The sequence below is a fragment of the Cutaneotrichosporon cavernicola genome (assembly GCF_030864355.1).
Source record: "Cutaneotrichosporon cavernicola HIS019 DNA, chromosome: 6".
Classification (NCBI taxonomy): domain Eukaryota; kingdom Fungi; phylum Basidiomycota; class Tremellomycetes; order Trichosporonales; family Trichosporonaceae; genus Cutaneotrichosporon; species Cutaneotrichosporon cavernicola.
In genome coordinates, this window is record NC_083398.1 from 646,135 (window position 1) to 668,205 (window position 22,071).

The window sequence follows — 22,071 nt, forward strand, 5'->3', positions numbered from 1 at the left end:
CCAGGTAGGGTATTTAGAAAAGTTCCAGTCCACGTAATTTCTCCCTGCCCTTTCCGATCTCCGAGTTTTGAAAGTAACCATTCACCATTACCATCTCTCACCATGGGCCTCGCAACACCACTCCGCCGCCTGCCGCTGCAGCGTGCACTGGCTACACTCCGCGCGTCCGAGGGATCGCATAAGCTCTCGACAGAGGTTGCGGGGATCGCAGTCACGTTCCGTCCCGACGGCAAGAATGAGCCGGGGCCGATGTGAGTGTGTGAGGAGGGGTGCTCCGCCTTACCTGGCGCATGCTCTACCCAAGTCGGATTGCGTCGGCAACTCTGCCCATGATTCGATCAAGCTGACCACAGCAACTTCCTGTCGCGCTGGGCGCCGCGGATAGCATACGCCAACCCGACGCTCCCGTTCCTCGTCAACCGTATCCCCATGCCCTTCAAGCCGTCGAGGAGCGAGTACAAGCCCAACGTGGATCCGAACGCCCCAACTACCGAAGAGGAGATCACGCGCCGCGCAGAGGCGGAGGCACAGGTGCCCAGCTTGACGGTTTCGTTCCGTGAGTCTTGTGTGGTGGTGTGTTATGTTGCTGTGGCTGACGCCAACTCACAGACTCCAAGCCGTCCCAGACGTTCGAGCTCAACGCCCTCACTGCGCCGCAGATCTGGGCCCGCGTCGCCGATCTCGCTGGTGCCCCCAAGCCCCAGCCCCAGGCCGAGGCCGATGCCGAACCCCAGCCCCAAGCCCAGCCCCAGTCCGCATAAACTCATATATACCCGCGCTTCGCGCTATGCATGCTATAAAAATGACTATGGACACAGATGCTATTGGGAGGGGAAATGCAGTGAAAGATGTAGTCTAGGCGTTCTTGGCGAGGAAGTTGTCCATCGACAGCTCGGCATACTCGTCGTCGGGAGGCAGGTCGTCGAGTCTTGGCGTCAGTCTCTGCTAATGCAAACCAAAACAAACTCACCCCTCGAGCATTTTGGAAAGGCCGGCGCCAGCGGGTTTCGAGGCCTTGGGAGCCTCGCCCTCGGCAGAGACCTTGAAGAGATCGAGCACCTCGCCCGTGTTCATGCTGCCGAGGCCGGCGTTCTGTTGCGTCACAACACTGCTGGCTATGTTGAGCTTGAAGCGCTGCAAGCCCATAATCTTCTCTTCCAGAGTACCGCGCGTGATGAGGCGGTAAACGTTGACGACCTTCTTCTGGCCCAGACGGTGCGCACGGTCCATGGCCTGTAAGTCTTTCATGGGGTTCCAGTCGTGGTCGACAAAGATGACAGTGTCTGCGCCAGTCAGGTTGAGGCCTAGACCACCGACACTAGTGGTGAGGAGGAGTACGTCGATCTTAGGGTCGGCGTTGAATGTCTCGACAATGGCGTGGCGCTTGCGCGGATCAGTGCCTCCGTCCATACGCATGTACGTGACAGAGGGCATGTGGGAGCGGAAGAGGTCGCGCTCGATAATGTCGAGCATCGGGCGCAGCTGGCAGAAGATGAGGACGCGGTGGCCGCCCGTAAACGGCCCCGAGCCGTCGAGGCGATCGCCGACTGATGAGGTGCCAGCACCGATCCCCGCGTCTGTAAGGAGCTGCTTGAGTGCCTCGAGCTTGGGCGCCTGTGACAGGTCGCTCATGGCCGGCATCGCGCCTACCTTGCGCTTGACGGTCGCCTTGGCATGCTCGTCGTTGCCAATGACCAGTGCAGGATGGTTGCACAGCTTGCGCAGGTACTGGAGGCTCTGGAAGACATGTTGCTGTCCCGACCCCCCGTCGGCGGATACGAACTCGCCCGCCTCTTCGGCGGCACGCGAGCGCGAAAACTCATCGTAAAGCGCCTTCTGGACATCCGAGAGTTCGCAGTAGTAGTCCTGGATGATCTTGGGTGGGAGGTCGTTGAGCACGTCCTCCTTGAGGCGACGGAGAAGGAAGGGAAGTACCTGCTTATGTAACGCCTCGAGAGCGGATGCAGCTGCTTCGCGCTCCTTTGGCGTCGCCTTGCCGTCCCGGTCTGCGAGAATCGGCTTGCTGAAGCGGTCATTGAATGCGCGCTCGCTCCCCAAGAATCCCGGCATGAGATAGTCGAAAAGCGACCACAGCTCGAGCACGTTGTTCTGGATCGGCGTGCCCGAGAGGAGGAGGCGGTGCTGTGCGCGCAGCTGCTTGACCGCCTGCGTGAGCTTGGTCTTGGGATTCTTGATGACGTGACCCTCGTCTAAGACCGCGTAGAGGAAGTTGACGCGGGACAGGTCGGCAATGTCGTTGCGCACACTCTCGTACGACGTGATGACCACATCGTAGCGGTTGAGCGTGGGCCGCAAAGCGGCACGCTGGTTCGCGTTACCGACGTACTGGATCGCGGAGAGTTCAGAAGTAAACTTGCGTATTTCGTGGTACCAGTGTCCTGTGAGAGTGGGAGGGCAGACGATGAGCGACGGGAGATGCGCAGCGTCGACGCCCCGCGTCTCCTTGTACCGCATCTTGCGCTCGTGGATCTTGGAGCCGACAATGCAAATCGTTTGCAGAGACTTGCCGAGACCCATGTCGTCGCACAGAATGCCGTGCAGTTGGTACTTGGCGAGGAAGGCGAGCCAGCTTACGCCGTCCTTCTGGTACTGGCGGAGGTCGGCCTTGATCTCGATTGGGACGGCGTATTGTTCGGCACGCGAGCCATCGAGTAACTGCGCGAGGAAGCGACGCTCCTCATCGCGCTTGGCGAGCAGCTCGGGGCTAAAACCGGGTGGGTCGGGAATGCCCGCCTCGAGCGGGACCATCTTGACGAGCGACGCAAACGTGCTCGTCGAGAGAAGGCGGACACTCTCGTCGCTGTCGCTCATGCGACCCAGGATCGGCACTATCAGGAACAGCACGTACGGCAGCGCCTTTATTTCGAGGAGCTTGATGATGTGGTGGATGGCCTCGACTGCGCCCTGGCGAGACGGCACACGCCCGGCGTCACCCACGAGCGGCACAATGTCGTCGACGACAGTCCGCATCGCCTCCTCGGTGGCCACATCGCACAGCGCCGCAATGGTGCGCGCAGCCGCGTTGCGGATAACGGTGAACGACGACTGCAACGCGATAATGAGCGCAGGGAACAGGCTGACAACCTGGCTGTGTACTCCGGTATCGAGCTCGGGTGCGACGAGGCGCAGCGACGTGAGGGTGTCGATGAGGTCCTGACCCTTGTTTGGCTCGGCAAGGCGCGCGTCGAGAATTGTGACGTCCGTGTCCGCCAGTTGTAGCGCGGCGCTGATGCCCTCCCAGAACTTGGGCACGGAGTTGAACAGCGTGTGACCGAAGCGGCGTGCGACGGCACCAAGCGCACCGAGGGCACCACGGCGCATGATCCGCGCAGCAATCTGTTCCTCCGTCTCTTCGGCGGCGGCAATCGCACCCTTCTTGGTCTGATGGGGCACTGGGGCATCCTTGAGACTGAGGATGCCGTCCGTGTCAGTCGAAAAGACAGGTGTGACGCTGACGTCCGAGTTGAGAAAGGTGAAGAGGTTCTTGAGCACCTTGTCGGTCGGGTTGACAGGGAGCGAGAAGTTGGGTGAGCAGCAGAATGCGATGAGTGCGCCGACCGACTCAGCCGCGCGCGTCTGCAACAGCTCCGACTCCTCCTTCTTGATTGCGTCCATGACCGCCTTGACGACGGGCCCAAGCTTTGGTGGCATAGTCCCCAGGGTGATGAGCGCGCCAGCGACGCTGGCAGACACCTGCACGTCGAGACGCTCCTTCATCGCGCCAAAGTAGCCGACGCTCGCGAGCACCTTCCTCTGGCGGTCGCGCAGGTTGGCAAGCGCAGCCTTGGCCTTGACGAGGCTAGCGAGAGCCTCAAACGTCGGTCCGACTGCGCGGCGCGCTGTGTCGAGAGTGAACGCACTGGCACCGCCCAGGGGGTCGATGTGGCTCGGGAGATCGGGGATGCGGTCCTTCTTGATTTTGCCCTCAGTGGTGAATGCGGTGAAAAGACCGCGCACCTCGGCATGCACACGCGTGAGCATTGTCGACATCTCGGTGTACGTTGCCTTGGTGGCGAGGAGCGGTAGGACGTTGGCGTCAATGCCGGACGCGCGGGCCGACTCCTGGTTGTCGAAAGCCCACTCGCGGACGATTGTCGCACCAATGAAGATCTGATGCGCGCACACGCTTGAGAGATATTGCTTAATGAGGGATACGTCGTCAAAGCCGTGCTGGTAGCGTCGGAGGAGAGCGAGAGCCTTGGCCGCGGCGATGCGGGTCTCGAGCACCGTGTCGGTGGACACGAGACCCATATCGCCCGCGAACATGGCCTTGTCGACGTCGTGTCCACGCGGACGCTGGCCAAAGAATAACGCTTGGTCGAGCGGGGTGCCGACGGGCGTCATGACGATCGCGTACCAGTCCTCAATGTTGGGGCCGACGGTCGCGTCGAGGTCAATGTTGGCAACGGCCGTCGCGAACGCTTGGAACGTGACGTCGCGGATCTCGGCACGGTCCTCGAGTACGAGGTTCTGGTACAGGAGCGAGAGGACATCTGGGCGTACCCAGTCGCGCGGTAGCGCGGGAACCGAGAGTAAGACGAGCAGCGCCTTGACGACTGCCAGGCGGACTGTCGCAATCGGGTGTCGGATGAACGAGTAGATGCGCGAGATGAGGGCATGACTGTCGGTGCTCTGCGCCATAAGCGTGATGACCTCGTCGTACTGCAACATGGCGCCGAGGAGGTCCATGACGGTTGCAGTGCTGCTGCCTAGCTCGTCAGTACCTTCACCGAGGCAGTTCCAGAGCGTCTCAACTATCGCAGGCAGTTCAGGTATGGTCACGAGGGTGGACGTGATGGGGAGGAGCGCCGACGCGGCGACCGAACGGATGTCGTCGTCCTGGTCACGGAGAGCGAGGATTGCGCATGCCACGACGTCGTGCACAATCAGCGTTGGGTCGCGTAACGCGACCTCGTACTTGAGACCAAGCAACCCGGCGTGGCGCAACTCCCAAGCAAACTTGTCGCCGCGCGGACGACCCTCAGCTTCCTTGCCCCGCTTGGCCCACGGCTGGTTAACCATGGCCACGAGTGCGTTGTGGACCTCGGCGCTCTCGGGATCGCTCTGGTGGCGAAAGAGCACGCCCAGCGCCTGGCCAGCCGTTTCGCGCACGGGTGCCATAACCGTGTCGCCGAGAAAGTCGCCAAAGCGGTCGAGCGCGAGGAGCGAGAGGAGGCGACGGGCGAGTGCGAGGCAGAAACCGGGGTATCCAGCGCCGAGGGTGGTGCCGGTACCGCGTACGACCTCCATAATACCGAGGGCAGCGCCATGCCTCGCTTCCCATGCCGGATCTGTCAGCGCCTTGGCGAGCTCGACGACTACGGCCGACCAAGGGCTATGTCCATGTGCATCGAGAGTGAGCACTTTTGCGTCGGTGGGTTCGACAGCGCCGCCCTTCTTTCCCGGGTCGATGATCACGGCTTCTTGTTTGATGTCGGGCTTGATATCCTCGGGCTCGGTCTTGACCTCGGGTGGAGGTGTTGCTTGTGGTGTCGTCTTGGGTGTGCTCTTTGGGGTTGTATCTTGTGACCCGGCGTCGTTCTTGTGATTCAACCGCCTCATCTTGTTGGCTTCCTCGACAATGTTATTTCCCTTTTTGCGTTTGATCATGGCAATCTGACGCGCCGAGAGGCCCTCAAAGACATTTTCGGGTGGCGGAGCTGGTGTTGGTGGGCCCGAAGTTACACCGTCCTTGTCATCGGCGTCGTCGAGTACCTTGTCCATCTCGCTACCCATGTCGAGTCCGCCGCCGAGCCCTGCAACACTCATCATGGCCTTACGGCTCTTGAGGCGGTCGCCCCTGCCAGGTTTGGCGACGTATTCCCTCCCTGCTGACGCGAGTAATGGGTCATTCGACGCGACGGTGTATGCGACGTCAAAAGGAGTGTCGGCGCCAGTTATAGGAACGGGTTCGTCGGGTGGGTTGCCTTGCCAATCTGGGAGAGCTTGAGCGACGAGACCGAGGGCGTAAGCTGCTGCATTGCGGGTTTCGGAGGAGCGGGAGCGGAGGAGTGGGATGAGTTTGGCGATGGTTTCGAGGGCGTCTGGCCATGCGTCATCTTGGGGGAGTTGAGTAAAGGTTTTGAGTGCGACGTCTGCTAGCTGCTTTGCTGCTGTTCGTCGAACGAGGGTGGATGTACCAGTATCTAGTAGGAGGATGAGTTTGGACATTGTTTAATTGTCTAAGGAATTCTAGTGGGTGGACTACCTCCACCCTTGAGTTGGGTCCAAGTGTATAGGGTGGAGGTAATAAACTGGTGGTGTGGTGGAGGGTTTGAGGGAGGATGGAATGGGGTGTGAGGGGAGGAGGAAGGTGGGTTATCAAAGCCTTTGAATCGAATTATATCTACAGTGGCTTACCCCTTTGACCTTGCATCGTGCCTGAACAAGGTATACAACTATCCCACCCAAAACAACTTTACTAACCCGGAACCAAAAATTCCTCACCACTTGGTAAATCAAGTTGCGCGAATACCATATCACCGCGGTGTTTATATTGAGGCGAATGTGTTATGATGAGTCTACCAACTATGCTTTGCCTCAACGCTTACGTGTGCATTCCAACCATCCATATACCACGTTTCTGCGGATCTGCGTTCTGCCAAGCTGTCAAGACGCGTCCTCTTCAAATACCATAATCACGGTGACGACACGCGATCCGGCTGCTGCTGGCTGGAGATGAAGCACGTGTGCGGCGGACCACAGACGGCTGCAGAGGGCTGCTGAGGCTCGGGGTTGCCCCGTCCCAGCCCCTGGCCCAGATTGTATACTGACAGGCTGACAAGCTGACGAGCTGACCAGTAAGCCGAGCAATCTAGTATGAGGAAAAGGAATACGCCTCGGCTCTGGAGCAAGTGCGGAATTCTGTAATGTTTAGACGCAAAGCCAGGCCCAGCAAACCGGTGGCGTCGGGAGGCGTAGAGGGAAAAAGCTCCTTTGAATCTGAGCACAGACAATTGAAGCCGGTTTTTGTCCTTGCGATGGGATTTTACCTGATTCTGGCCCTCTAAAGCACAAACCCCCTTACCAATGATCCAATGACTTGTTCGGTGGCACGGATCATTCTACTATCCAACGCGTTTATCAAGATCCTTTTAAAGAGACCAATGCGTAAGCGTATCCGAGTAAAGTATGAATCCCATCCCAGATCCATCCTTCAGGTCATTAGATCGTCCAACCGTTACCACATACCCATTGCCCCTTGCCTCTTGCCTCAACATGATCAGTGCTCAAGTTCAGGACCAAGCTCTACCCAAATCTTTGGAACCCAGCAGGTTTGTGTTTATCTAATGCTTCCACTTTGGATGACCCGATCAAAAGTAAACTCAAAACAGCATTGCCCTCTCAAACATTGCGTTTGAATAGAACTCTGCAGAGCTGTTGAGTGTGACCGACAGGTTGGACGCATTGGGAAATCAATTCATTGATTGAATTGAAGAGGGAAGGAGGCGAGGAGGCGAGAAACCATATTCCTCAGCCTCCTGACCTATTGAGGAATATCCTGAGGCACGCCCACTTGCAATTCTCGAACTTGTTTAACGGCCTTAACGGCTTGACCCAAATACTCACCGTTCAGCTCTCCTGTTCTCCCGCTCTCTCCCGCTCTCCTGCTCTTGCTCTCACGATCTCACTGTTCAGTTCAGACATATCCTAACAGTCCTTTACTTTTCCCTGTCTATCCTACAATGCATGGCCTGAGTGGGGTCAAGGGAAGGTCAAGACAGTGGAGACGCGGTTCCCCATTAATCTATGAATAAGTTGTCGCCCACACACTTCTTCCTTTCCATCAACTCACACTCGTTCATCATGCTCGCCATCACGCTCGCTGCCACCTTGTTCGCCCTCGCAAACGCCCAGTCCGCTCCCGACTGGAAGATCATCCCCAAGGCCTGTGCCACCCAGTGTGCCAAGACCATCGAGTCGTCGTGAGTACTCCCACTAGAATCCTATCTAACTCTAGCTTCCTCTGCGAGAACCAGTACACGGGCGGCACGGCCATCTACAGCTGCTTCTGCGAGTCGTACCCCACTGATGCGGCCGACTGTGCCACCTGCCTCGGCTCGAACAATGCCGCGGCTCTGTATGTCACAATCAAAAACATTACTAACAGTAGTGGCGCCCTCCTGACCTCGACCCAGACCGACTGCGCCGCCCAGCGTAAGAGCTGTGCCTTTGCTTGTGCCTTTGACACTTGCGACTCGGCCGACGTTGCTTGCCAGTGCGACGCCGGTTACCTTGCCAACATCTTCAACTGCGCTAGCTGCAACACGGCCAACGCTAACGGTGGCACTAGCCTCACCGACTTTGAGGCTCTCAAGAACTCGTGCGCCGCCCAGAACTTTACCGGCGCCGCCCAGGATTTTAGCACCTTTGTTCAGGCTCCCACTGGCGCCGCTGGTTACCAGGCCCCCGTTCTCACCGCTACTGGCGGTGGTGACGCTGCTACCGGCTCGTTCCAGCCCGCTACCGACAAGGCCGCCGCCACCGCCGCCCAGGGCGCTGGTGCGAGCGAAGCCTCGGGTTCCGCTGGCGCTTCGGGTTCCGCCTCCGCTGGCGCTTCCGGCGCCAAGCCCTCGGCGTCGGCGGCTTCTGGCTCGGGCGCCCACTCGTCGGGCTCCTCTGCCGCCGCTTCGGCCGCTGCCTCGAAGCCCGCCGGCTCGGGTGCCATTGCCGTCGTTGCGCCCGCCGCCCTCGTCGGCCTCGTCGCTGGTGTCGCCACCCTCTTCTAAGCTCGCCTTCATCTTGAGCCTTTAAATCACTCTAATACCACCCTTCATAGCCAGGATAACCCGGCCCGGACTTTCGGTTTGCTTTCTGCTGCTGCAGTACTAGGAGATGCACAATAGTCCCTTGTCCCTTACTCGCTCTTCATCCGGTGTCCCTCTCCACGTCCTTGCTCCTCTAGAACAGGAGCCACTGCACAGTCGTCAATGATCATAGCTTGCCGGTCAGTCTCTATATGCTACAAAAGTCGGGCACGGGGTCAGGCCATGTCAGTCGCGCGCATCGTGCCACCGCCCGCGGCTCCGAGGTTGGTAGCCTGGAGGAGGGACGTGTGCTCGTCAATCTCGGCAGCGTCCTGCTCGGCAGCAGCGACGACCTCGCCAACAGTGACTACCTGGCTAGGCAGGATACGTGTGCCCTCTGGGACGGTGACCACGCGGCCAGAGTTGGTACGCTTGTGCCTGCGTGCCTGCTTTGCCGAGCGCCCAGCAGCCCATGGCTCGCCACGGCGCGCAGCCATGCCTGTAAAAGTTAAAAAGGTGAATGCGACGGCCGAGACGACGGCAGCCGCCACGCCAAACCAGAATGAGCGTGCTGGAATCAACTATGGCCCAGAAGGGATCTCACCAAGACGTGCGTCGCGCTCAAAGCGCTCGTCGGTCCAGAACGTGTGCACGACAAGGCCCACCGACGCAAGCTGCATAATGCAGTGCACGAGCATTGCGCCAGACACGAGCTTCCATTGCTTCCTACGGGCATAGGCGCGCGCTGTGCGTTGGCCTCCAATGTCAGTTTTTATTTGGCATGAGAGCTCACCGCGGTGGAGGAAGATGAAGAGGAGAGACACGAGGGCGAAAAAGCACGGAACAAGTGCGAGCTGCGCGGCGTACCCCGCACTACTCCAAAGAACGCAGAAACGTTCGCCGAATTTGGCGCACTCGGAACTGGGGTTAGTGGGCGGCGCGTGGGGATTTAATGCCGCTCGCTCAGCTTACCGGGTGGGGAAGGTGTCGCACTCCCATGGTCCGCGCTTGGGTGCGCTCCAGTCGATGTATTCGTTGGTGGCGACAACTGGGCCAAGCAGGGGCTGCGCAGGCTGCAGGTGCTTTGCGAGGAGCAAACGTGTGCACCGCTGGAAAAGACCGTACCTGTAGTCAGTGGGGGTGAGGTGGTTTCGTACTTTGTCTCGTAGGCGGGGGCGGGAGAGCGGATCTTGACTCGCACAAGGTCGCCCGTCTATAATTAGCGAGGTAAACTAGAGACCCACGTAGATGTGGAGGAGGGAGAGGGCAGTGGCGGCGAGGAGAAGGACTAGGGAAACGAGGTAAGGACTCTTGCGCATCGAGTGCTTGACGCGAGGACGGGGTTCGGGCTCTTCACGTCGGCCGCGCGGAGTAGGGCCCCGATCTGGTATGGCCGGCATGGTGAATGAGTTCAAAGTTGGCGACAGTGAAGAAGTGGAGATGTGGGAAAGGGGGAGTAGGTAGGAACGGAAGAATGGCGAGACACGGTGGAGGTGGTGGAGGCGGTCTGGAACGTCAACGTCACTTTGGCTTGTCACAACGTCACTTTGGCTTGCCACAGCGTCACTTTGCCTCAGCACCACTCCACCCGCCACCAGCTAGTTCCAGCAAGCTTGGCAATGGACGTCGACAGCGACGTTGGCCCCGCTGGCCCTGGCGCTGGCCCTCGAGCTCGCCCCAACCCGATCCGCAAACTGGCCAGCGACGTCGTCAACCGTATTGCTGCTGCCGAAGCAAGTCGAATTTGTTTACTGGATTGACACGCAGATTATCCACCGCCCCTCGAACGCCGTCAAGGAACTAGTGGAGAATGCGCTCGATGCCGGATCGACCAGTATCAAAGTGACGGTCAAGGACGGAGGGCTCAAGCTCCTCCAAATCTCCGACAACGGTCATGGCGTCAATGTGAATACCAAATTCATCAACAACTAACAACAGCGCGCCGACCTCGCCCTACTGTGTGAGCGGTACGCGACGTCGAAACTCGCGGCATTTGAGGATCTACAGACCATTGCGACGTATGGGTTTCGCGGCGAGGCACTGGCCAGTATCTCGTACTGTGCCCATCTGGAGGTAGTGACCAAGACTCAAACGGATACGTGTGGATGGAAGGCACAGTATTCGGATGGAGAACTGAAGAGTGAACCGCGGCCGACGGCCGCTAATGACGGAACGACGGTTAGTGCCGAGGACATGTTTTACAATATGCCTCTGAGGCGGCGGGCGTTCCGGTCCGCGTCGGACGAGTATGCGCGGATCCTCGATGTCGTGAGTAAGTATGCGGTGCATAATCCCCACGCTGGATGGGTATGCAAGAAGGCTGGCAGCGCTCTGGCCGACGTGAGCACTCCAGCTGGGAGTAATGCGAAAGCAAATATCGGACTGCTGTATACACCTGCCCTCGCGGCAGAGTTGTTGCAAGTTCCCGAGACCGAGTTTCCCAATCTCGGAGCAAAGGTTAGGGGGTGGGTTAGTAATGCCAATTCCAACTGGGCGCGTAAAGGCGGATGGCTCTTGTTCATCAACAGTGCGTTTAAAAAAGAAAAAGAAAAGGCTAACCCAGATCGCCTGGTTGACAGCTCCAAGATCAAAAAGGCCATTGACGGACTATACACCGCCTACCTTGCCAAAGGAGCTTCACCGTTCGTCTACCTCTCCCTAGAACTGGACCCCAAGACTGTCGACGTCAATGTCCACCCCACAAAGTCCGAGGTCCACTTCCTGCGCGAGGACGAGGTGATTGACGCGGTCGTCGGTGCGGTCGACAAGGCCCTCGCGCATGCCAACACTTCCCGCAGCTTCACCGTACAGGTGAGCCAAGAACCAAGAGCTAACTTGACTGGCGAGCTCACGCCAGACATTGTTGCCTGGGGCCGACACGTTTGTCCAGCGCGATGCGGCGACGCGTCCAAAACCAGCCCCAAACTACAAAGTACGCATGGACCCTGCGAACCGTACCCTCGACTCGATGATAACTGTCGTCGCCCCATCCCAGATTTCGGGATACGACGAACGGCCAACCAAGCGACGTAATGTCGATCCCTCGGCCGACGTGCAACTCGTGGATGAAACGCCAATGTGGAACGCTCCAAAGGACGACCAAGAGGTCGGAGAGAGCGTGTGCGAGTTTACGTCCATCGATGAACTGCGGCGCGCCGTGCACAAGCGCGCCAGTCCTGATCTGACGGAGACGATAGCCAAGCACGCTTTCGTCGGCCTTGTCGATCGCGTCATGTGTCTCGCCCTCATCCAGCACCAGACGCGACTACTACTAGTCAACCACGCTGCCATGGGGTGAGCCCCATCCTATCAAAACGCTAACCCAGTGACGAACACTTTTACCAGCTCGGATTGCGGCAATTCGGTGCTCTGGGTCGCTTGCAGCTCGAACCTGCGCCGGCTCTGTCAGACCTCCTCCGTTTAGCGGCAGAGGATGAGCCGCTGGCCGATCACCGACTTGGCGTCGACGAGGTTGTTGATGTGAGTTGGTTTACGGGGGGGCGCTGATTCAGAAATGCACCGCTCTCCTCATGTCAAAGGCCGACATGGTCGACGAGTACTTTTCCCTCTCGCTTGCGGACGGCAAGGTCAGCTCATTGCCGCTCCTGCTCAAGGGGTATACGCCCAACCTCGACCGGTTGCCACATCTACTTCTGTGCCTCGCGACGCGGGTGGATTGGGACGACGAGAAGGAGTGTTTTGAGGGCGTGTTGCGCGAGATCGCCTTCTTCTACTCCCCCCGGCCCTTTGATGAGGACGAGGAAGAGGATCCAGACGAGGCGGCGCACCAGGCCTGGCAGCTCGAGCATGTCCTCTTTCCCTCCTTCCGGCGGACCCAGTGGCCACGGACCATGTCCACCGACGTCAGCCAGGTCGCCAACCTCCCCGACCTCTTCCGTGTTTTCGAGCGTTGTTAGCTCTTCTCTCCACTTTGTATCCATAGAGCATGTATACGCATGTACACAACGTGCTGTGTCGCCATGCCGGCGTGGCAGCAACAAAAAGGACTCGCAGCTACAGTGCCAATCATCATCATCGAACAGTCTACAGTAGCTACGCATTAAACGCGAGGAACAACGGACAGGGGGACAGAGTCGAGGCAAGGGGTTTAGAAGAGCATATCTCCGGCGCAGCAACAGCAGATGGCTGGCGTTAGCACGTTTGCGGGAATACAAGTCATGCGACGCTAGACGGCGGTACTCACTTGCGGCAAGACACGCGCAGCACGCGGTGCAGCAGCCGCCGCCCGAGTCCTTCTGCTGGGGGGGCTGCTGGACGTAGACCGGCTGAGGCGCTGGCTGGGGGTAGCTGGGGTGAGCCGGAGAAGGAGGGCGCAGAAGCGGTTCGGAATAACATTGCAGATGGTGAGATGAAAGGGGTAACCGGGAGAGCAAAGGGTCGGCGGCGCTCATGACGGTATGCTGGAGCCAACAGTCTTGGCATTGCACCGCCCCTTGCCATCACAAATCTGAACCGTGACCGACCACGCCAAAGCAGACACACTCACTACTGGCCAGGCTGCTGGTAGCTCTGCTGCGGGGGCGGGGGGTAGTATCCGCCCTGGGGCTGACCGTACTGGGGCTGGCCGTAGCCCTGGCCGGGGGGCGCGCCGTACTGGCCATTGGGGGGGCTGGGGTTAGTGGTGAGAAGGGGGAGGATGTTGGGGCCCGGGGGGAGGAATGGGGTGAGCGGGAGAGGGAGAGAGGCTGAGCAAGGAGAGCAAACTGGAGAGGCAAAGCGACGACTAGACGGCAGTGATCGGACCGCAGTGATCGGACCGCAGTGGTCCAACTGCCTCTGCGCCCCATTTGACGGACATGATTCCCGACGTCGCGTCTGCAACTGTGCAGCGGGCTGTTGGCCTCTCTGGCCAACAGTGGGGCGTCTGCTGCGCGTTGCGCAGCCGTGCGCGCGCCACTGCCCGTGCTGGGCGGTCCGTGGACATGGCGCCGGGAATCGGGATGAATGACGCGCGCGATCAGCTGTCGTCCGTCACATCCAGTCCAGTCGTCATCTCACCACCTCCTTGCCTCACGACATCAGTTCCTCCGACAGAGTGACGGGACGCGACGTGACGACAAGTAGAAGCACACGGATACGTTGGAGCACAAGACACGTACCCGCCACCGTGGTAGTACTGTTGTCAGCTACGCTTGATAGAGACATACGTCCTTTGCCGACATGATTTGTTGAACAAGAGAGGAGTAGGAGGAGTAGGAGTAGGAGTGAAGGAGTGGAGGAGTGGAGGACGAGGTGGAAGGAGTGACGAGTGACGAGTGGTGGGAATGCGTTTTAGACGCTTGACGCTGATCCAAGTGGCGGGATTGTGTTTTGTTGCGCAGCTGTCCATCCCGCAGTTTCCCCCCGCCTGGCCGCCTAATGGCTTCTGGCTTCCCAGGGTGGGTTTGGCTAGGCACCGCCGCGCCAGGGTGTTCAGCCACGGGGGCAAATCCCCACGCGTCACACAACCATAACCTGACAGTGCTGTGGGGTGATCACCCAGTGACATTCCAGTGCCTCAAAACACGACTCTCCTCTGGTATCCTATCATACATGACCATGCGTTACTGTACAGCTCTACAGACTACGCTCTCAAGACTACGGACTATGGCGGGGGCGGGAGGGCGGCACAGGATGACGGGGTGGCCGGAATCCTCCCACTCCAACAGGCGGCGAGTCGGCCGGGACGGCGACGTATCGCGAACTCGCTGGCGAGGGGGTCGCATATGTCGGGTTCGGGGAAGACGGCGGGTACAGGCGCTGGTGCTGGTGTGGATAGAGGGGTTGGGGGAGAGGTTCGTCCGCGACCTTCTCGGCCCAGCGCGTCTCGTCGTTGATCATGTTGTCGACTGCTGTTTTCTCGGCGCGACGTTCCGACCACGCGTTGATTTTCAAAAAGGCAAAGAAGAAGGCGAAGAAGGCCGCGAGGCAGATGGCGAAGAGCGCCATGTTGTCGGCTAGGCGGTGATCTTTGATCACGACGTAGCCGCGGCCGCCGCCGTTGAGCGGCCGGTGGGAGACGCCGGTGGGAAAGTTTGGGTCGAATGTGGTGAGGACTGGTGTGAGAGGGGGGGGGGGGGGGGGGGGGGGGGGGGGGGGTAAGGCAAAGGAGGGTTGTTGCGAGGAGGAAGGCGCCCTTTGTGGGACGGAGTGCAGACTCACAAACAGGCGTGCCCGGCAGGCCAGAGATCGCGGCAGTCGGCGTCGGCTTGTCATCCTTGGTCACTGTCTTTGGGTCTTTATTCCCTTCCTTGTCCTTGTTATCGTTGAGCGTGGGGTTGGGCTTGCCGGGAGTGTTGCCCTGGTTGATGGGCGTCGGGGTGTTGTTGCCCTGCTTGTTGTTGTTGCCCTGTTTGTTGTCGTTGCCCGGCTGGTTGTTGTTTGGCTGCTGCTGCTGGTTGCCTTGCTGCTGCGTCTGATTGCCTCCCTGTTGCTGCTGGTTGGCAGGCTGACCAGGCGCCTGCCGCGGCGCAATCACGACCATATGAGCTAGTGGGTGGTGGGTGGGTAGTAACCCGGTATTCCGAGTTCGTCTTCGTGTTCGTGTTGTGGTAGTGTTGTAATCTGTGAGGAGGCGCGTGCTGAGGTTGGGGTGGACAAGAACAAGTGGGTGGATGACAAGCAGCGACAATCATGCATATCCCCCCAGCATATCCCCCCAGTCACTCCAGAGTATAGTACGTACAATGCACACAAACATGGTCTGGACCAAGTTCACACCGACGCGTCTTGTGCCTGGACGGCTGAATCCTTTTCCCTACCCCTTCCCCAGATGATCCGTCCGTCCCGCCAAACATCTTGTTAGGGGCTGGCCAGGCCGGTAGGGTTTGGTGGCCAAGCCGAGGGAAGGGGAAGAAGAGGTTCTGGCCCCGTTTGTTGTATCGTCGTCAGTGTCAGTCGCGTTGTCGCGTTGTGGCGTTGTCGCGTGTCGTGTGGTGGCGTGGTCGTGTGGTGGCGTGGTCGCGTGGTCGCGTGGTCGCGTGGATCCACCCTTGCCATGAGCCCACTGGGACTGGTACACTCTATGGCTCCGAGATATGATATAGCCAGATGTCGACCGAGACGAAGCGTAGATGCGATCGGACGGGCGGTTCGAACTGATCAAGTTGGCCTACCTACCCCTTCGTAGCTGACTTGGATGACAGCATTGGAACCAAACCAGGAGAGACGAGCACGGTGTATCGTGGCCATGGCTGGGATAGAGATAGAAGAGGCAGGAAAGCACGAGGGAGTGGTGGCGACGAACATGACAAGTGACGGCGACGAACATGACAATGAGAAACAACGCCGACGTCCAACGCCGGCCACGGCGGAGATGTGAGACTGATCCACAGATCCATCAATCCACAATCCATGGATCCATGTCGAGCGGAATGAGAAAGACTGGAATTTTGGAAATACGCCATCCCGAAAACATCCGCGTTCACCGCCTTGAACAGCGGGACATTGCCGGCGGCAGTGAAAGGGTTGAGACTCAATTGGTGAGAAACACGTAGATTGTCAATAGATCCACGCGCGGCAAGTCTGACACAGTCATCCTCCCGCCATGCCTCATCCTGCGGCAATGCCTCATCCTCCCGCCATCACAGTCATCTCCCGCCAGGCCACACCGCCTCACTCATCTCGAGTCATGCATATACAAGCGGCGGTACAGTACAAGTGATGGTACAGAGCGACAGAGTCCATGTCAAGCTAGACCAACACGAGCGTCAGCTGCTCCTTGACCGAGAGCACAAACGCCGATCCTTCGACCAAGCCACGGGCTTCAACTTGGGCGCGGACAAGCGCGTCAGTGTCTGCCTCGTCGTCGTCGTCCTCCTCCGGGTCCGCCTGGTATCCCGCCACGAGGGTTGGCGTAGCTTGGGTGGGTTTGAGCGGTTTCTGCTGCGGCTCCTCGGCGACGTCTTCGTCGCTGGCGAACGCACAGTCAAACGACGGGCTGCGAGGCGAAACAGAGCGTTCGGCCTTGACGAATGATGTGCGGCGCGAGGGACGGGCATTCGCTCCGTCAAGCAGCGAACTGGCGAGGCGGATCGAGCCCCACGCGTAGCCACCTGGCCGGCGGGCGAGAATACGGTATGTGGCTGTGAGGGCGTGGGCGTCGGCCAGGTGGCCGATGAGGGTGTGGACGTGGGCGAGGGTCGTGTCACGCAATGCGTGCATCGTGGATAGGTCTGGGGTTAGCTGTGAGGTTGGGTGTGGATGGGTTGGGAGAGGAGGCAGGGGAGGCGGAGGGGGAGGTGGTGGTGGAAGGTGAGAGACAAGAGGGGGAAGTTGGCGGAAGGAAGGGGTGAGAGTGAGAAGCAAGCATCGAGGCACTGGGGCTCCGGGGGCGCACGGCTCGCTCAGTGTCGTACTATCGGTCGCGTGAACGCCAACGCCTACGCCAGTGCGGCGCAAGGTAGACCAGCGGCAACTAGCAGTCGGCAACTTAGCGATCTGGTTCTGGTCTCTAGATCCACGCACTGCCTCCTAGGTCCATGACGACTCACCAGAGAAACTACCGAGGCTCCATACGGGCACGTCAACGACAAACTCGAGTGCGTCGCGCTCGCGTCCACCCGGCGAGACGGGGGACATGCCCATTGCGACCATGCGGCTCTTGCGCTGACTTGCAACGTCCGCTACGGCGGCGGCGAATTCGCGGGTCGGAGCGTTGACAGTCTCGGGGCGGGGTCTGGAGCGGGAGCGGGCTAGGCGGGGGGAGCAGTAGGGTCGCTCGTAGCGCGAGGTGCGCGAGGTGCGGTCGTCATCGAGCGAAGTGGAGGACTGGACGGCGGCTGCCATGGTTGAGGTGGGTTGAGGGTGCGGGTGTGGGTGTGAGTGTTGAGGTTGAGGCGGTTGAGGTGGGTTGAGGTTGGTCTGTTGATGCAAGTGAAGAGGGGTTAATGTAGAGAGTAGGAAGACGAGATGTCGGAGCAGAGCGGTGTAGAGAGAGGTTGAGGGGTTGATTGATTGAGGAGGAAAGGAATGGAGGAATGGAGCGAAGGATCAAAGGGTGAAGGGCAAGTAGTCAAGTGGCAAGTGAGAAGTAGGTTGTGGGTTGTGGATATTCGGGGGTAGGCGGCATCAGCACGGTCCTTACGGGGGGGCGTGTGGGGTCATGGAGCTGGATCGAGTGCGAGCCTAGAGGTAGAGCAGCGCCTACTTCTCAATCTGTATCCATCGCATCATGTGACGCGCTTGTGTGATGCTCGTGCTGAACGAATCTACTCACCTGAATCTAGCCGATAGCGAGCAAGTTGTGGCGGTGTAGAGATGTGTAGAAGTGTAAATGATCAAGATAGGTGGCGGTAAAGTAAAGACATATCAATACATCATCACTTGGCCTGGCTTGTGGGAGCAGAAGCGGACTAAGCAGGCCCCAAGGTCGAGCCATGATGAGCACAAGGCTCCAAGTGTAACATCCCGGCACATCCCGGATACGGCGTACCTCTCTGTCATTGTTCAATGGTCCGCAGCGGCCCGATTTGCCTCCGTCCTTGCCCGGCCCCGTTGCGTTGACACTCTAGTTGAACCGGAGTCACCGGCACGACCAGCCGTGGTATCCGGCCGATACCGTCACCCGATCCACCCAAGGATTTATTGGCCCCACAATCCAATATCCATCAAGGGCACAAAAGGGGGAGTTTTGAAATTCGGAGCGCCGCAACCGCCCAGGTTGGCTCGGTACAAATCTCCAGGCGCCAAGCAAGAGGCTTACAGGCCAATGCACAAAACTGGCCTTATCAGAGCAGAGGTCTCAAGTTCAAGTTCAAGTTCCAGTTTGCCACCATATTCCCACGCCCTTGGGCCCAAAAGTTCCTAATCGAGACCTGTGCCTGCATTAACAGTAATCAGCTCCCGTACCCTGCTCAACCACCACCATCAGCTCTGCTAGCTCTGCTCTCAACCAAAAAAAAAACTCTCTGGCTAAACCATGCAAACCGTAGTAAGAACCGTGCCAAAATCTCTAAAGGGGCCGTGTAGGCACGACATGCTGCAGCACCTGGCTACTCACTACAATGAACGATTACTCTCATACATTGACCACATTCCACACGTGGGGCCCACGCGGCGACGCGGGTACATTCATTAAGGCCGGTCCGCGGTTCCGCAGACCATAACTTTAAATAACCCTGTCAACATCATGTCCGCAGGCGGACTTGTGCAAGCGCCGAGATCACGAGCGAGCCAGACACCATGATAGCGTGCAAACAGTGTTCTACGACAGGCTAAATGAGTCAACGAGGGGGGTGGGCCGCCGCCCTCTGCTCTCTAGCAATCTCTTTATATCCACAACAGTGCCCCACTGAAGATGGCAAGCCATCGGCCATGGCCGATGACAGCGTTGACACCCGGACAGCCCCGTCTTGTATCACGGCGACTATCTGCGCCCAACATAACCTCGGCTGCTTTATTTGCCGCCAGTGGTCCTGAAGGTAACGAGACCGCCAAGAGCGATTCTGCACGTTAGCCAGGCTCTCAAAATAGCACATGTCGACCTGCCACACGCGACGCGCCGCATGCAACCACTCACCCGTAACCAAGGACCTGCAGCGCAGTAATCTCGGACCCAAAGGCAAGAACAGACCCGCTGATAAGGAGCTGGTGTCAGTTCAAGTCTATTCAATATACTCACAATGTCCTTGAGGACACCGGCGAGGGTGAGGATGAGACCTGAGCCGACCGAGATGAGGAACACGGCAGCAACGTTGAGCGCAAACGCGATACCAGCGTTCGAAACGAGGACGAGGATGCCGACGCGGTGGAGGTTGTACAGAGGCTCAAGGCCTTCGATGAAGGGCATGATGAGGAGGTTGATGGCGGCGCACACTGGGGCATAGTAGTGCAGCGACACAATGGGGTCCATCTTGAGGCCGTGGAGAAGGATCTGGATCATGACAAGGCGCGACGCCTCGAAGACGATGGCAGCGCATTGGCAGATGAAGCCGAACATCTCAAAGTTGAGCTCGCCATAGGCGGCTGTGGGTTAGCACGCAGTCGCAAGGTATGGAATGCAACCCTCGGCCAGGGAATGCAATCGGAACCGTCTCGGGTCCGTACCGTCCCGCAGCTTCTCACACCGACACCCTGTCGTCCCGCTTTTAGCAGAAATCCACACTCACCCATAGCGCAGCCAACCGAGATCATCAGGACAATAGCCATGAGGCGGCCGTTGGGCTCCTGGATCTTGAAGGCGAACGAAATGAGGAGGATGGCGACGGGGTTGAACGCCTTGAGCATCTGGATGAACGAGACGCTGAGGGTGAGGTAGGCGTAGTTGGATAGGATAAGCGAGCCCGAGAAGAGGGCGCCGATAGGAAGGATAGTCTTCATCCAGCGATCGCGGGTCATCTCAATGTCCTTGGCGCCATCGACGAGCGTCGTGGTACGCTGCAGCACGCGCGTGGCAATGGCGGAGAAGAACAGGTGCCATGTGGTGAGGAAGACGGGGTATGGGAAATTGAGGTTGGTGAAGACGTATTCTGTCGTCAGGTGGGTCAGCTGGCGCGCACGCACTGTTGTAAAGAATGACGCTGATAGAGCAGGCCATCCAGATGGGGATAACTGTGGTCAGCTTGGTTCTTGACGTTGTAGCTGTGATACCTACTGATAACACCCGGGATGACGATTTTCTTTTGCTGAGGGCCAGTTGCGGTCTGGCCGCCCCTGGGGGTTAGTCCATCCGGAGGAAGCGGTAGAGGCGTGGAACCGCCCGAGGGGTCGTTACAATGGACTACTCACTCCTCAGCCTTCTCAAGCGTGCGGGTCTGCGGGTTAGTAGTTTGTCTGGAGAATTGGGAAGGATGGAATGGTGTGTGTAGTGGTGAGGAGGGTAGTCGAGTACAGGTTCCCCCAGCCGCAACGAGCACACTTTGGCACACTCGGCACACTCTGCGTGTCGCACAGCTGTCCGCGTATGCTTAAGATGTGACGGCTGCCTGCGCTGCTACATTCAGGTTGCTGAAGAGTAGCTGCTACATTCAAAGTTGAATCACAGCTGCACCGCGCCACTCCTTGGCACTGGTGGGACGGTCGTGACTTCTGAGCCAGTGCCATACTCGCCACGTCGTGTGGTGGAGAAAGCAGCGCTGCGCAGCAAGCAAAGACAAAACCCGAGACGGCTTCCAAAGCCATAAGAGCGCGGAGGGGAGGTCCAAGCCACAGTCGTGTCCAACTTACGTCGTGCTCGCGGTCCTTCTCGTCGGCGCTCATGATGGAGGATTGGGGTGGTTAGGAGGGGTGAGAGGTGTGGTAGAGGGGTCCGTGGTTTGGAAAGAAAAGTCGGGGGGAGGGGATAGGAAATGTCGTAGAAAAAGGTTTGAAGGAGGAAGGAGGGAGGGGTGAAAGGTGAAGGGTGAAGAGTGAGAGTGAAGAGTGAAGAGAGAAGATGGAATCGGTTGAAGGAAGACTTTGATAGTGAGAGTGAGGAAGAGGCGTGTCGATCTATGATTATGAGCGTGAGCGGAGCGTGATCGGGTAGAATAAAGGGCCAGGAAGTTTGTCAGGGTGAGGTATAGGGTTTTCCTGGGGCCTGCGGTGAGCGACGTGTTTCCGCGGAAAGTTAGGGAAGTGACGGTTGTGATAGAGAGCTACAAGGCACCTGACTTGACGCTTGACGCCTATTCCAACTCTGCTTTCATGCGGCACGCATTGGCTCAAGACCCTGACACCCCATGTTCTAACCACCGTTATTTATGTCTCATCCTACCATGCCTACCAATCGGTCTTTCACACACCCGCAACACAATTCAGATCATGTTACAATCCGCTACGCGGTTGTCTCATCTACTATTAACGCGGGTTGCGTGTATATCCTCTTTCCAAGACATCCAGGTCGCCCGAAGGTCCAAGCGAAATCCAAGCTTTCCGGTGCTGAGGGTTAAAGACCTTAGTAGCAAGGAGATGGCAGAAAGCCGCCGTTGTGACGCCAGGTGCTGGAACGCGGGTTGGCGTTTTCTCCTCCCGCCCTGATCTCGGCTCATTGAAAGGTGGCAGTCGAGTTGTCAAAGTGAGACATGTTTGGCCGCGTCTTGTTTGGCATGTTTGAGCTGTTGTTTGGGTCAAGGTGACAGAGCTGCCTGCCTTCCTGTTGCTAGAAAGATGAAACACAGACGATTCATTGAATTGTAGCTGCTTGTCGCGTCGTTGTGAGGCATTGAGGCGTCAAAGCATACTGGTCGCGCAGTTACAACATCTCGGGAGCAAACCACAAACCACTTGGGCGATCTGCTGATCGCTTAATGACACGCTGGGATGGACGTCAATTAATCTCCGTCCATAACGATACACGTCAATACCCATGTGGTTTTTGATCCAT

The 22,071-nt window shown here is 58.5% G+C and overlaps 9 protein-coding genes across 9 annotated transcripts; 3 read left to right on the forward strand and 6 right to left on the reverse strand.

Moving 5' to 3' along the window:
- Nucleotides 1-102: 102 nt before the first annotated feature.
- On the forward strand, nucleotides 103-761 carry CcaverHIS019_0602560 (uncharacterized protein; the record flags this gene model as incomplete). Its single annotated transcript, XM_060602694.1, has 3 exons — nucleotides 103-251; nucleotides 354-556; nucleotides 610-761. 3 exons carry the CDS (start codon nucleotides 103-105, stop codon nucleotides 759-761), a joined length of 504 nt encoding a protein of 167 aa, XP_060459062.1.
- A 94-nt stretch (nucleotides 762-855) lies between these two features.
- Nucleotides 856-6,192, reverse strand: MOT1 (uncharacterized protein; the record flags this gene model as incomplete). Its single annotated transcript, XM_060602695.1, has 2 exons — nucleotides 856-928; nucleotides 971-6,192. 2 exons carry the CDS (start codon nucleotides 6,190-6,192, stop codon nucleotides 856-858), a joined length of 5,295 nt encoding a protein of 1,764 aa, XP_060459063.1.
- Nucleotides 6,193-7,827: 1,635 nt separating this feature from the next.
- CcaverHIS019_0602580 (uncharacterized protein) lies at nucleotides 7,828-8,750 on the forward strand (the record flags this gene model as incomplete). The annotated part of the gene is made up of 3 exons (XM_060602696.1): nucleotides 7,828-7,946; nucleotides 7,982-8,101; nucleotides 8,135-8,750. The coding sequence occupies 3 exons, from the start codon at nucleotides 7,828-7,830 to the stop codon at nucleotides 8,748-8,750; spliced, it is 855 nt and encodes a 284-aa protein (XP_060459064.1).
- Nucleotides 8,751-9,004: 254 nt separating this feature from the next.
- CcaverHIS019_0602590 (uncharacterized protein) lies at nucleotides 9,005-10,168 on the reverse strand (the record flags this gene model as incomplete). The annotated part of the gene is made up of 6 exons (XM_060602697.1): nucleotides 9,005-9,339; nucleotides 9,373-9,525; nucleotides 9,562-9,689; nucleotides 9,741-9,893; nucleotides 9,926-9,981; nucleotides 10,013-10,168. The coding sequence occupies 6 exons, from the start codon at nucleotides 10,166-10,168 to the stop codon at nucleotides 9,005-9,007; spliced, it is 981 nt and encodes a 326-aa protein (XP_060459065.1).
- Nucleotides 10,169-10,387: 219 nt separating this feature from the next.
- On the forward strand, nucleotides 10,388-12,685 carry mlh1 (uncharacterized protein; the record flags this gene model as incomplete). The annotated part of the gene is made up of 7 exons (XM_060602698.1): nucleotides 10,388-10,477; nucleotides 10,536-10,673; nucleotides 10,707-11,295; nucleotides 11,332-11,579; nucleotides 11,626-12,062; nucleotides 12,095-12,248; nucleotides 12,281-12,685. 7 exons carry the CDS (start codon nucleotides 10,388-10,390, stop codon nucleotides 12,683-12,685), a joined length of 2,061 nt encoding a protein of 686 aa, XP_060459066.1.
- Nucleotides 12,686-12,876: 191 nt separating this feature from the next.
- Nucleotides 12,877-13,951, reverse strand: CcaverHIS019_0602610 (uncharacterized protein; the record flags this gene model as incomplete). Its single annotated transcript, XM_060602699.1, has 5 exons — nucleotides 12,877-12,914; nucleotides 12,973-13,076; nucleotides 13,276-13,398; nucleotides 13,889-13,905; nucleotides 13,937-13,951. The coding sequence occupies 5 exons, from the start codon at nucleotides 13,949-13,951 to the stop codon at nucleotides 12,877-12,879; spliced, it is 297 nt and encodes a 98-aa protein (XP_060459067.1).
- A 415-nt stretch (nucleotides 13,952-14,366) lies between these two features.
- CcaverHIS019_0602620 (uncharacterized protein) lies at nucleotides 14,367-15,252 on the reverse strand (the record flags this gene model as incomplete). The annotated part of the gene is made up of 2 exons (XM_060602701.1): nucleotides 14,367-14,824; nucleotides 14,931-15,252. 2 exons carry the CDS (start codon nucleotides 15,250-15,252, stop codon nucleotides 14,367-14,369), a joined length of 780 nt encoding a protein of 259 aa, XP_060459068.1.
- Nucleotides 15,253-16,460: 1,208 nt separating this feature from the next.
- On the reverse strand, nucleotides 16,461-17,555 carry CcaverHIS019_0602630 (uncharacterized protein; the record flags this gene model as incomplete). Its single annotated transcript, XM_060602702.1, has 2 exons — nucleotides 16,461-16,942; nucleotides 17,261-17,555. The coding sequence occupies 2 exons, from the start codon at nucleotides 17,553-17,555 to the stop codon at nucleotides 16,461-16,463; spliced, it is 777 nt and encodes a 258-aa protein (XP_060459069.1).
- A 1,609-nt stretch (nucleotides 17,556-19,164) lies between these two features.
- Nucleotides 19,165-20,966, reverse strand: CcaverHIS019_0602640 (uncharacterized protein; the record flags this gene model as incomplete). The annotated part of the gene is made up of 8 exons (XM_060602703.1): nucleotides 19,165-19,213; nucleotides 19,288-19,355; nucleotides 19,390-19,733; nucleotides 19,877-20,236; nucleotides 20,271-20,318; nucleotides 20,362-20,420; nucleotides 20,496-20,521; nucleotides 20,934-20,966. 8 exons carry the CDS (start codon nucleotides 20,964-20,966, stop codon nucleotides 19,165-19,167), a joined length of 987 nt encoding a protein of 328 aa, XP_060459070.1.
- Between the last annotated feature and the right edge of the window lie 1,105 nt (nucleotides 20,967-22,071).